This window comes from Neocloeon triangulifer, unplaced genomic scaffold (assembly GCF_031216515.1).
Source record: "Neocloeon triangulifer isolate White Clay Creek 2 clone unplaced genomic scaffold, ASM3121651v1 ptg000015l, whole genome shotgun sequence".
NCBI lineage: Eukaryota > Metazoa > Arthropoda > Insecta > Ephemeroptera > Baetidae > Neocloeon > Neocloeon triangulifer.
The window spans coordinates 6,295,672-6,308,855 of record NW_026775557.1 but is presented as its reverse complement, the minus strand read 5'-3'; the positions used below and the strand labels follow the sequence as shown (position 1 = coordinate 6,308,855).

The window sequence follows — 13,184 nt, the reverse complement described above, 5'->3', positions numbered from 1 at the left end:
GATTACACGGTGTGTGTGTTTGCTGCAGACAAACAAAAGGTCAGCATCAAAATCGTATCCCCATTCGGATAGGATTGCGTTCCTGGAAGCTCGTTTTTCCACAGTGTTGGACACACAATAGCGATATTATATATGATTCTTGTGGTTTTAGCCCATTCCATTACCCACTCGCACACACACCACACGGTATAAACACACGGTCGTCGCGGTTATGATATTTATTGTGTCGGGAGGATCAATCATCGCCATCATCATCCTAGACTTTCATCGCGCGCGGTCGTTATTTTATTTCGCTGCAGTCGTAATTTGCCGGCGAGAGATTCTGACACGTATAAAAGTAGTGGCTTTTGATGTGAAATGATATCTCGTCGCAGCAATTTCTGCATCTCCGGCGCAGAAGTTAAACAATTTTTGCGGTCGCCCGTGAAAATAAATTCGCAATTCCAAGCGCTCGAAATTTCTTTCTTTCGCCAATTTGCTGAACGGTGTCTTGGAAAGTAAATTAATAATAATTTCGGCCGACAGGCGAGTCGGAATTTTCGTTTCTCTGACACCGAAATAAATAAAAGTAAATGCATTCCTTTCTAACACACACACTCACCAGTGGCCGCTGTAATTAAAAGCACGCGGAGATCGACACGCTCGGCGAGAAAAACGCGTGGGTTTTGTTTTCCTCTTTTGATTTGAACGCGTGCGGCCTTTTCATTAAAAAAAGTAAAAAGAAAAAATATCAGATCCAAATTTTTATTCGTTTTTCTTTTTATCTTCAGTGTGATAAAATCAAGTGTGAATTTCATTTGAAATATACGAAGGAATGTTATCAATGAGAATTTTTCAAGAGGTTTGCACCTTGAACATCTTTTCAAGGTGGCCCCTGAGGCCATCGACCGGGAATTTCCCCGGTGGGCGTCGTTTATGCAGATTTATTTTGGACACAGGTGTTGATTTGCGTTGGCCCGCTTGCTTATTTACTATTATTTTCCAAATTTACTTGCCCTGGGTGAAACACCGTTTTACGAACGCTCCTATGCCCATTATTCTATACTGATGCTGGGTGTTTTTCTCTCTGCATAGAAGCGCCAGTAGCGATTTCTGGGAGGCGTAATACCTATTATTATAGACGCTTTTGAAGAAATTTGTGTTGAAAGTCTCAATGGGTAGTCAAGTCATCAATCGAGTACTAATTTGAGTAAACACGCTGATTCGCCTTTTGGCATTTCGACTTCCATATTATTAAATTCTCCATTCACTTTTGAAATTTGCATTTTCTTTCCACAAATTAAAATTAGAAAAGATCTCTTCGTTAACAAATCTGATTGTGTTCCACCAGCACAAAGATTGAGAGCAATCATTATTTGTGTCGATCGCACAGGCCTGACAAAGAAAGTCCAATCCACGAGAATATTACACATTTTATTTTCAATCAGGCCCGTCGATCGAAATTTATTAATTTTTAATTACGGGCCGAACGCGATGTGTAATTAATCAATAGCGGTGGCTTTGTGGAGCAGAGAACAGTTATGTTTTGTCATATTACTTTTCGCCACACGGTGAATGCAGCACGGCTGTCACCCGAATGAATGCACGTCTTTCAAATCGCTGCATACACAGCAATCGTCCATTCCACAGAAGCAGAAAGGCCTAAAAGCCGCGGCCGTAATTAAAATTATCGCGGCATCGCCAATCAATGCACTGTCCGATTGATGGCTCCGTTATTATTATTATTATTATTAAGTTACTGTTTGTGCCGTTTGTTATTCCGCCTCTGTTTTCGGCTCTCTCTCGTAATAATAATTCATAATTTCCCGCTGAAGTGAAATTGCCCTCCACGACGCGCATATCATTACGAGACGGATGAATTATGATTGCCCATTCATAATTTAAGCAGGAGCAGCGAAACAGGTGAATATAAAAAGCTCGAATGGGTGCGCCCCGGCGGCACACTTTTATTTCGAAAAGATTCCCCGCAATGTATAGGAAAAATAACCACTCTGGAATGAAATGGGGTATCTCGCGATAATTGTATCCGTTTGTGAGCAAGTAGCTGCGTAGTGCAAGTTTGCGAGCAGATTCGGAGACTGCCGCGCTGATCACTATTATTATCCGGTCGCGATCGAGGCCAGCAGCCGAACGAACAATTTCCTTAATTTTCATTTTTATTTTTTTTTATTTTTGTAAAGCACAAAGTTCATTTACCTCAAGAGGTGCTCGCTTATAAATTTTTATTGATGCTACTTGAGAAATGAATTTCGCTCGTCTCTAAATAATTGAAAGTTATCCATCTCAATTAAGCGGCGCTTTAAGATACAGGCCTGAGATAGGACGGGCGTGCACCGCAGAATGAGATTTGCTTTACGCGTTATTATAAAATTGATAAAGCGGCCCGTGTGTGTGTGTTGAATGAATGGGCACGCCGACTAGCTGCCCTCTCAGTCAGATGAATTACTTGCCGCGTTTAAACGTACAAATATATATTGTTATATATTATTCCGCCGAGCGTTTCCCTTGAGAGCTTCGAGATATGTGACGTCAGCCGCGCGAATGATGAAAAAACCGGTCGCAGGAGGATTCGTCCATCCTGCGAGATGCGAACGTGGATTTTTTGACCTGACTCTTCAGACCCTGCTTTCTTTATTCAAATTATCTTGCCGCATTTGGCGTTCTTATAAATACGTTGGGCTGTAGGAAAAAAGTAATTGATTCTGGGAAATTTCAGTCTTGCGAGCGGTCGGCTCACAATTGGTCTAATTGGACCGAAACATTTGCATATTTTTACGGAGAAACGTGACAGTTACCGTTGTTTTAACAATGGAAGATCAGCTCAGTTAGCCATGATTGCAGATTGACCTGAGCAAAAAATTAAATTAAATATATTAATTATTATAATTAATGTAGTTGATGCATTAATCTATTATATTAAATATTACTCTAGTATTTTTATTATGTCTTTTATTAGGAAGAAATCAATTATAAAAAAAATCTACCAAAATTACATAAAAACATGGAAATTAAACGAAATATTTTAGATATTATTGTACCACTTGAAATTGACTTGATGACATTTATAAATTTGGTATTTCTGTGATTTCAGGCGAAGCCATTCACCTGGCGAGAGACTTCGGATACGTCTGCGAGACAGAATTCCCCGCGCGCCAGGTCGCCGAGTACCTCAGCCGGCAGCACGCCGACCCTTCCGAGTCGTACAGACGCAAGGAGCTCATCCACGCCACAAAGTAAGCATTCGCGAGACGAACACGCCCCGAGTGCACACACACGTTAAACAAAGCGCGGCCGTGAGAACCGTCCCAAATTGAATGTAAATCTTGTGTCGCATCGGCACGAGATCGCCCAAGTCGAGCGACACTCGCGCAAAATCACGCGCGCCTCATCACGACTTTCAGATCAGATGGAAATTGCACGTGTACAAAAAGTGCTTCCGAGAAAGCAGCAGAAATGATTAGAATTATGAAACGAGAGAGCTTATTATATGATTATCGCAGCCTCTCCGCACACACGCGGAGAGATAAACAAAAAATACGCCGAGGAACAAATAAATAAGCGAGAATGGCACGGTCTGGTGATTCACAATAAAAACAGCGCGCAAAGCGGAATGAAGTCGGAGAGGTCAGGAGCTGCATTGAATTGCGAGCTCTCGCAAATCGATAAATCTCGCGCTTGATTCTCTTTCGAACACGGCGTGTGTTTTGTATTATACGTGTGTGTGTGTGTGTGTGCATTTGAATAAAATAAGCGGCGTGCTTTATATATATTTATTTATTTCGCCGCCAATGGCCGCAGATTCTGGGAAAGTTGTGTCCGACGGTGAAGTAAAAAGCTGCTTTCTTGTCGTTTTACAGGCAGATAACCAAAGAATTGATGGACCTGCTTAATCAAGATCGCTCACCGCTGTGCAACACTCGGCCGCAGATTATCTTGGATCCCAGCATCCAGCGACACCTCACACATTTCTCGCTCATCACCCACGGCTTCGGCAGCCCAGCCATCGTTGCAGCTCTCACTGCTATCCAGGTTAGTTTGATAAAAATAATAATACAAAATAAATTACTTCGTCTTTTGAGGCAAACAAAATACATTCTTTATTAAATTTAAGGATTTTTTTGAATATATGCATTAACGCAATTTTTGTTATATATTATTATTTTAATTTATTTTATTAAGTATGTATATTTATTTGCTTCAAATTATTCTATAATTTTCATACAAAATTAATAATTAATATTTGTGACATTTCCACAATTCCAGACTTTCAATGATATTTATATTGACATAATATTTATCCGTCTTTCTGTGGGGTAAATTTTTTTATGTAGGTGATAATTCAGTTCAATGGCGAATCAAAAGGCTTTCTTGCCATTCTCTGTTAAAATTGAGATACATCATATAAATATTCAAATAGTATGAAGGGAATTTAAAATGTAAATACAAACACAAAGAGCACAAAGTTTTCTTATAAAAAAACTCTGTGGAAAGAAAAAAAAATATGTCTATTATTAAATTCTTTGTAAAAATTAAAAATTTAAAATAACTTACTGCAATTTTTTTATATATAAAACTCACTAATTGAAATTTGTTGCAGAACTTCCTGACTGAGAGTTTGAAGCACCTGGAGAAGGTGTACCCGAGCGGCAACTCGCACGTGTCGGTGACCTCGTCCCAAAATCTGGACACCAAGCCGAAGGACCTCGATAAGAAATGAGGTTGGCTAAAGCGGGCCGGCAGTAGTGGCTTGTCCGTGTCGCACCCCCAGTCCCACCACACCAGCAGCAGTGGCAGCAGCAATTACGCGGAGGCGACGCAAGGCAACCCCCTGCAGCCGCCCCCGCCGCCCCACCACCCCCTGGGACACCCGTCGGACGCCCTGTCCAGCCGCCGCTCGTGGGAGCACTTCAAGTAAAACGAACGCAAAGTGCTTTCAGAAAATCATTCAAAATCAACACAAATGGACAAATTGATTATATAATTATATCTGGACCACTACTCGCTCTTCACTCTGTCTTGATTCTTCCAAGGTTATCAAAGGTGTGAGTCCTGCGTAAAGTACAATACATCACATATAACATTATACATATATTATGACTCTGGATTCCCGCCCGTGAAACGCCCACCTGTTTTTAACATTCCGATTGATTTTGGTTCTCAAGTGCTGTAATGTAAAAAAGTTTCGGCGCGCTCTCTATGCTGCTCTCAGTGCCACGGACCTGCGCCACTTTGACATTTTAGAGTGTAAGAAAATTGCGTGTACAGTCAGATGACTTACAAATTGAAGTTTTTTTTTTTAATTCGTTAGCCATAAATGTAAGGGAAAAGTGGAGTGCTGAATTTTTTCTGGCCGGAGACCTTCGGAAGAGAAGCCCAATGGCGCCAGCTCAAAGATTGCGGAGATTTTTATTGTATAGCTCTTTTGTTTTGCCCGTCAGCCAAAATGTGCTGGGAATTCTCCTAAAGACTGTCTCCAGGACTAACGTGTAACATATCTGAATACCATGATGATTGTGTCGAAATTTGCTCTCTGATAAAATGGGAAACATTCAACCCCTGTTTTTGTTTGCCAGACATATTGAATGCTCAATTTTGTTTATCTTCGCACAGTGAATCTATTTTTACTTAATTAATTAACCCTCCAATAAAAATAAGACTGCTCCTGTAGCTGAATTTACAAGCGTTTCAAAGAAGAAAGTACAGAGCAAAAGTGCCAAAATCATTTGTTTAGTGCAAACACGCCCAAATTCCAAAAACGTTTTTGAACCTTGAACAAACAACGCATTCCAAGATATTGAAAGAAAAAATTGATCTCACGTTTAATGGATATTATTTTTTTGTGTATTCGGGTGCTATATAAGTAATCAATAACTTTTTTGTATTAGAAAGCGGTCAGCGCCCCAACAATAATACTTTGCAATAATTACAATGATTTATTTTACATATTTATTTAGAGCCACTTGATCGACGTCGAATTTTGATCGGCGAGACCATTTTCTTTATGAATAATAATTCATCTTTTGTTGATCGTTTTGAATAGTTTTATCACGTTGCCAAGATATTTAAGTTGTAATTAGCTCAGACGCGTGGCTTTCAATGAGCCACCGTTTATTTGTAAATAATTATAATTCGTGTAAAAACCAAAACCACCCCTAACTCCCTGAGATTCAGTCTTCTCTTGCGTCTTCAGTAAAAAAAAAATTAACGTCTTTGTACATACAGACAGGTGAAAATTGAGCTGCAAATGGGTGAGAAGTAGCGGATGAGAGAGAGAGCGTACGGATATAAAGAGTAACCTTTGTTTGTTACACATTATTTACATACTCGCTCGTGTGTAACCATATCATATCCGCCGTGTAAAGTTAAGAGCCACTCTCGTTGCCATCTACAGTCATAATTGATTAAGAAAATATGCGTGAATTAATAGTGCCAATAGAAAAAAATCCCTGTTTCATATCAAAGGGGCCGCTCGGGAGGGCCCTTGAAAGGGTTAAGAGACGGGCCCCGTTCTTTTTGCATAATAGTAATTATGTGTGCTTTTGTCACGTACGTACATTGATTGTTGTTACAATTATTTTTCTATGAAAACATAACTGATGATCAGCGCTTGCCTCATTATCTTGCCATAAAAAAAAAGAAGAAGAAGAAGCGAAACGTTTTATGTATGTATAAATATTGTAATTATATACACAAGTGTATCTCGCTGATTTTAATTAATCTACCTGTATACGCATCTTGTAAAAAATTGGTTGAGATTTAATTACGAACGCTACTCCACTTATAAAATAACCATAACGCTATCGAATAATGGGTGTGAATTCATTGATTAAGAACGTGAACGGTCATTGCGAGATTATATTATTATTTATTAATGTAAGTGTATGAAAAGAAGCCACGCGGAACGCTGATGACCTTCTCTCACAACATAAAGTAATAATAAAAAGTAAAAATAAAAAAAATAATAATTCTATTATGAATGTTTAATATCGACAAACATTGGTTTTCCATATTGTTTTTGTGATAAAATGATTTGGACGGTTTTTGATTTTGGAATTCGTGCTATATTTTAAGGAGACTCGCTCGCGATATTTATATAAATAGTTTGTGAAATTGCGACAAATCTTCATGTGCAGAAATAAATTGTTCAAATGTAAAATAAATCGGCCAGCATTTTATTTCAGTCACGATTGCCACCCTTACAATAATAATAAGATCGGAGTAGTCTCTGCTGCTACTTTTTGGAAAAGTCCATGCACTCGGAATTTGACTCAGAATCCAGCCGTCTCGACAAAGGAACGTAAGGGGGAGGCTGAGTCTTGTCTTGCCAAGAACTGCTGAGCACTGTCACCACGCGGAAATTATCATCTTGGCCATAATAAGGACCTTAATTAAAGATAATAAGAATAATTAAGTGGTAAAATCCCATTTATTTTATTTTATTGGGCTTACTATTTTGAGTTGAATTGCAGTAAAGACGAATTACTAGCGCTGTTAGGAAAACTATTAAAACGATGAGACCGCACAAAGCCCAGATCAGCGGATTGCTTGGATCATACATATCAACCTGCGAATTGATTTATTGACATTAAATTAATACAGTTAAAAGAGATGAACAACAAAATTTAGCATAGATTTATTTGGTAGATTCATTGTCAGACAAAGATTTTAATTCCATTTGACCAAACTGAACATCTTATACTCCACCCTTTTAATTTATTGGATAATTTATTTTTTAATTTTAAAATTGAAACAAAAGAAATAAATGTTCGAAATAGTTCAAACAAATAACGCGCAAAAACAATTGATTTATAACCAGATGATACTTGTTTTAGGCTAAATAAAGCAAATTAATTAAGCAGTATTCTGTTTTTTTTTTATAATATGTTCAAGTACCGGAAACAAACGTCATTTACATGATGATGTATTTAAATTTACCTTTCCAGCCACTTAGATGCAACGTCCGAATACGAAGAAATCCAAAGCCAGAATGTGACTCTCTGGGCAAATTCGTATATATCAGCTCGCCGGACAATTAGCACCCGCGGTAAACAGCCGTCATCGCTCTCAGCCTCTTTTCAATTAATTAGCGAGGTGGAAATTGCATTAGCAGCGCAGTCAGAAGCCGTTTAGGAAGTGGCAGTTGATTTTCACGTGGACACGACGGAGAGACGGAGCTGAGACGCATTCGCACTGTGCGAGCAACGTTTACCTAAAGCAACGGTCGAGACTCCTCTTGTCACGGTCATGGGTTGTTTTTTGCAATTGGCCACGTGCAGCCGCATTAGCACCTCGCTGAGCGACACGTTATTCTTATCACTTATATTCTTGTTTATTTTAAAAGCGCTCTTGGAGTTCTAAAAACGCTATTTCCGTCACGTATAAAGTACATCATATTAACCTTGGGTTTGCAATTTTTTTTATTCACATCTATGCAACCTGCTTGACACCACAGACGTTCAAATTGCCTATACCCTGTACTCAACCTTAATTGAAAAAATTATTTAAGTTTTAGTACATAAACTATACTAGAGCAGGAACTTAATGAATGAGATTACATTCATGCAAAAATGTTATTTTGCCAATATATGTGTGTAATTTTTGAGCTCGCGATTCCCTTCCTCAGCTCACTGTAAGCCCATTAAATAATAAACTTGAAAGAGTGAAATTAAACAAGAATTTAAACAGCCATTCAAAGAATGTTGCATGAGTTGCTGCTTTAGGCCAAATAGTCTATAAGAGGATATATCGGATATATCATCATTTTTTCAGATTTCCCCTTATCTTTAATGGAAATCAATAACCATATTAACGTGAGCGTCTTTCTACAATAATATAAAAAGTATTAATTTTTTTGCCATTGTTATATCTTGATTTTTAAAGTAAATTTTATTTTGGAGGTTAGACAAGCTTGGAGTTAATGGAGTTATTTGAAAAAATTCGATTGGGATTTATTTTACTATTATCGAAATTACTCTGAAAAGTTAACATCATTTATTTTTATTTAGACAAAAAGAATGTTTGGGTATTAAATAATTATACAGCCCAGTCCTTATGGAAAATCGCTGGTTTATACCACAATTGCAATCGTCAGCATATCATATTATATATCAACGATAATTCAGTTTCTTTATTTAAATTAATTGAGTAGTTAAGAACAAAATAATTTGTTGTACAAATTATGGATTAACTAGGTTTTTTATTATAATTATGAATCAAACTTAATTTCTTATGAAAACAGACGCAGACGCGAGAAAATGTAATAAGTCTATTACTTTATTTAATTTTGACGACGGCATCATATGGTGGAGGAAAATTATTCCCCGAAATGTTGTGATCCGTGACTTCATTATTTTGCGCGAGGTTAGGATAAAGCAGATTTGTTGCAGTTGACTGTGGAGGTGCGACATTTGTTTGCGGCTGCGTGTAGTTTATATATGGGCTCGTCTGGCTCCAGACGTTGTCACCCATCGGAGCCGATGGCAAGGGAATTGTCGTATTCGCTGGTCCTATAACTCTGCCAGCATTCGCGATCTTACTGCAATTTTAAAATATAGTTAACATCTCAGAATAATTTTATCCTTCTAAAAATTTATGTTAAAAAAATTATCTAAAAAAGCAAGGATACTTTATATATTAAAATAAGTCGTATAGTTTTTTTTTTAAATTACCAAATGAAATAATAATATCAGAAATACCTTCTCCTTCGCTTTCTTAAAACAACGAAAATGATGACGCCACCGATGCTAAGCACAATCAGAAGTACACCAACGGGCAATACGATGGCTAAAATCCACCATGCAACCGCTTCTTCAATAATTGTCGGCCATGTAGGTTCCATTCTGCGTATTTAAAAAAAGATTTTATTAAAATACAGAATAATAAAAATACGCTCAAATTCTATACACGCAGGCCTCCTGGAAGATGTCCCATACCATTCCATCTTGACATCTGCATATTAAGAAAATATCGTCGCATTTTAAATAATCAACTTTGCAGCACTCTTTGCTTTCTCGGCAAAAAAACAAGTAATCTACATTGCACACGATTAGAAAATTTAGTTCCTAGAGAGATTCAAGATTTTGTGCACCTTTGCAAAGCTCACAAACTCCATTTTCACCCTGGTACGACCCTTCACCGCATTCGTCGTCCAGTAGGTTTATTGTCTCATTATTCGAAAGGCCACTAACTTCTATTAAGTTTACTAAAAGGAAATTAATTAAATTTGTTTCATTATTAGTTGAAAGTAATTTTTATTTTCAACAGATAATATATGTATAAATTTTACTAGCCTTTGTAGGAGATAGCAAATTCTTGAGCAATCGCATTGCAAGTAAAAATCACCACAGCAGTCGTCAGCCAAATGAAGTGTCCCATGTTAATAATATTAGTAGATCTTTGATCCGCAAAGGAGAGGAACGAGTCGTAGTTATTTTGTATAAGTCCAGTCTTAAACTGCTGGTTCAGTGAATTTGGTGCGATTCGCTCTGCATGATACGGAAACCCCTTATCAATTATCGGAGAGGTGTGATTAGAGTGATGATGAAAGCAGATGCGTGTGCAGTGCAAAGCTCCCATATGCTTTATTATCAGATCACTCACTTGCGTCAGAGAGTGTGGTTTATTGTATATTTTTACGGAAGCATAATTTTTCGTAATTTGGCAATAATTATGGCTTTCAGAAATATTTCTTTATAGAATTTCATTCAAAACTTTCTTGTTACTCATACAAAGATTATTTATGCAGTGCAGAAATCATGGAAAATAATATTTAATTTGTTTATAACAATAATCAATTTTTGAAATTAAAAAAAAAAACAAGTATTTATAGCAGTCAAGATAGATCATTTTTGGTAATTTGAAGAAGATGTGACTGTAATTTTTTTTTCAAAGGAAAATCAAGTCTTATTATTCTAATTTCCAGTCCATTTTAATATTCAATAAATCTTACAAAACAAGTGAAGCCTCACCCTTAATAATAATAATACATTTAGAAGAAATTAATAAATTTGACATGAAATAAACGTGTAAAAAAGTTCATTATCCAGATTGTTATTTTAGTGACTTTTAAGACCTCGACGATTGACAAATATGAGAGTAATGATGAATACAAACAAAAATTGATTAAATCAAATCTTCCAATGAATCATGACGTAAACAGAAGCAAAACTGTGAAGCATGCTTTTCTCCTCTTTGATCTTCTTGTTCAAAGAAGGTTGATCTCTATCATTGCCTGCAAAGCAGTCCATGCCGAATTCCCCAAACCCTGTGCAGCCAGTTAAGGGCACATTTGGGAATAAACTTTGGTAAACTTTTATCTCTTTTGCAGTTTTCGTCCTGCCAACGCAGCTGAACATCAGGCAAATGGTGTTTTTGTCAGGAAAGTTGCTTGCCTTGAGCTGGAAAACAAAGAAACAAATGATTTTAATATACTTTTAATAAACAATTTTTTTATACCTTTTCCAAACTCTCCTTGATGTCTTTGTTTGATTGTGTTTTCACAACGACCGAGGCTGCCTCAACATTGTCCCCGGTTATCACAATTCCACAAGCTGACAAAGTCCTGTAGCTTTGAGCCACTCCGTAATCAGCGTACATGGAGTTTTCGTCCGAGGCAAAATAGCCACCAAATGCAAAGGGCTCTTCTTGCCTGTTCCGAACAACAATTTATTAAATCAAAAATTTTGTTAATCATTTTACAACCTTTTGGCCAAATCCGAGTAAAACTCAGCAGCTCGCTCAGGGCTTTCAAATGCAACAACCACAGCACACTTGACCTTTTCACTTTGTGGAATTATTTCAGCAATACTTCCAGAATCCAGCTGCATTCAAAACAAATCAGTCGGGCAAATTTTAGAAAGAAATTTTACCTTTTCGTTTTGAAATCTGTACTCTGCCGATGGATCAGTTGTTCCATGGAATGTGTAAATTTCCACTCCTGGCACAGGTGGAAGCAGAAAGCTGCTCAACCTAGCTTTGAATTTGCAGCGAGCGTTGTTCGGAATGAACTGGAAGCTCAACAACTGCGAATTATTAAAATCAAATAATTAGTCAACTTATCGTAATTAAAACTGCTAACGTACAGCATCAGCGGTGCCATCCAATTTGGTACCGACGATCCCATCTGCCGGCACGCAAAAATTCCTGCACGACGGTGACATGAATTTCCTCAGTCCCGGAAGATCTGAAGTAATGATTTTCAGTTTTAAATGAAAAATAAAATTGAAAAAAATACCTAGTTGCTGAAAGCATTTTTCTGCCACAAATGAGAAGCACACTGTGGACTGATAGCCAATGCAGTCTTCGTAGCAGTGTTTAATTGCGTCAGTCGTGACCACCTCCTAAAATGAAAAAGGAAAATTTCAATCACAATTCACAAAAAATACTAAAAAATTTGCCTTCATCGGGTTGGTCTCAACATCACATATTACGGCCATGGGTCTGCTTTGTTTTGCCACGAGGGACTTTGCCACTTTGCTCCACGATTTGCACACCCTGGCCACTCGGCACAGTTCGGCTGGTTTCAAGTTCACGAGGCACTTCTCAATAATCTCGTAGTGCGTTCCCAAAAGCAGACCAAACGTTTTCAAGACGACCGGGTCCACACTTTCAGTCTTTAAAAAAAGCAGAGTGAAAATATTTTCAATACACTTTAAATTTCCATTACATAATAAACCAACACAAATAAACTTTTCATAACAATTAATTATAAAATAATTTTTCAACCAACTTGGCAACTTACCATTTTTCTTTTTGTTGAGAAGAAGTTTTCACATAATTATTCCAGCAGCCGATTAATTTAGAGTTTCACTACAAAGAGATCAATTTCAAAAATTTGATAGAGAACTGATTTTTCTACCTTCGTGTCGTGTTTTTTGTTTACGTTTTTGTTTATAACGTTTTGTGAGTTCCTAGTAGTTTGCGAGTTGAACACTAGGTGGCAATCTATACGACTTAATTACATTCAACTGAAAAAGCTGAAAAGTTCGAAAAGTTTAATTCTTTTTTATTTTGATTGCAGTTTGCGAATTTTCGGAGCATCATTAATTTATTATATAATTTTGTTTCTCTTTGATATATTATAATAAGTTTAAAAAAAGCATGTATAGTGTAGAGAAAACTTTGTGAAATAGAAAAATAGAATTCTTGCTAGTACTTTAAATATCCAAGAGATGGCATTTTGGTTA

At 37.1% G+C, this 13,184-nt stretch overlaps 3 protein-coding genes across 4 annotated transcripts in view; 1 reads left to right on the top strand and 2 right to left on the bottom strand.

The window, feature by feature from the left end:
- The window catches only part of LOC132202408 (transcription factor AP-2-epsilon), a 156,685-nt gene extending 149,525 nt beyond the window's left edge, over window positions 1–7,160 (top strand). Inside the window, exons 8-10 of the mRNA XM_059629305.1 lie at window positions 3,092–3,233; window positions 3,858–4,029; window positions 4,598–7,160. Of these exons, the coding sequence (XP_059485288.1) occupies window positions 3,092–3,233; window positions 3,858–4,029; window positions 4,598–4,717 (434 nt within the window). The 3' untranslated portion in view covers window positions 4,718–7,160. The remainder of the gene's footprint in view (window positions 1–3,091; window positions 3,234–3,857; window positions 4,030–4,597) is intronic.
- Window positions 7,161–8,980: 1,820 nt separating this feature from the next.
- On the bottom strand, window positions 8,981–10,491 carry LOC132202435 (uncharacterized). Of its 2 annotated transcripts, none has more exons than XM_059629349.1 (5): window positions 10,290–10,491; window positions 10,088–10,189; window positions 9,904–10,030; window positions 9,696–9,839; window positions 8,981–9,535 (listed from the first exon to the last, which is right to left on the bottom strand). In XM_059629349.1, exons 1-5 carry the CDS (start codon window positions 10,372–10,374, stop codon window positions 9,274–9,276), a joined length of 720 nt encoding a protein of 239 aa, XP_059485332.1. In that variant the 5' UTR covers window positions 10,375–10,491; the 3' UTR covers window positions 8,981–9,273. The 2 variants fall into 2 exon arrangements, with proteins under 2 accessions (XP_059485332.1, XP_059485331.1); XM_059629348.1 differs by having other exon boundaries at window positions 10,088–10,201; window positions 10,290–10,488.
- A 417-nt stretch (window positions 10,492–10,908) lies between these two features.
- On the bottom strand, window positions 10,909–12,909 carry LOC132202402 (F-box only protein 22-like). The gene is made up of 9 exons (XM_059629296.1): window positions 12,857–12,909; window positions 12,740–12,807; window positions 12,396–12,611; window positions 12,233–12,338; window positions 12,081–12,181; window positions 11,868–12,020; window positions 11,701–11,819; window positions 11,455–11,647; window positions 10,909–11,396 (listed from the first exon to the last, which is right to left on the bottom strand). The coding sequence occupies exons 2-9, from the start codon at window positions 12,740–12,742 to the stop codon at window positions 11,127–11,129; spliced, it is 1,161 nt and encodes a 386-aa protein (XP_059485279.1). The 5' UTR covers window positions 12,743–12,807; window positions 12,857–12,909; the 3' UTR covers window positions 10,909–11,126.
- Between the last annotated feature and the right edge of the window lie 275 nt (window positions 12,910–13,184).

Coding starts and splice junctions, on each gene's coding strand:
- LOC132202435 (XM_059629348.1), bottom strand. CDS start 10,374: ATGGGACACTTCATTTGGCTGACGACTGCTGTGGTGATTTTTACTTGC. Junction 10,202..10,289: donor ATTTGCTATCTCCTACAAAG/GCTAGTAAAATT, acceptor ATTTCCTTTTAG/TAAACTTAATAGAAGTTAGT. Junction 10,031..10,087: donor AGTTTGTGAGCTTTGCAAAG/GTGCACAAAATC, acceptor TGTGCAATGTAG/ATTACTTGTTTTTTTGCCGA.
- LOC132202402 (XM_059629296.1), bottom strand. Junction 12,021..12,080: donor TGGATGGCACCGCTGATGCT/GTACGTTAGCAG, acceptor AATAATTCGCAG/TTGTTGAGCTTCCAGTTCAT. Junction 11,648..11,700: donor TACTCGGATTTGGCCAAAAG/GTTGTAAAATGA, acceptor TGTTCGGAACAG/GCAAGAAGAGCCCTTTGCAT.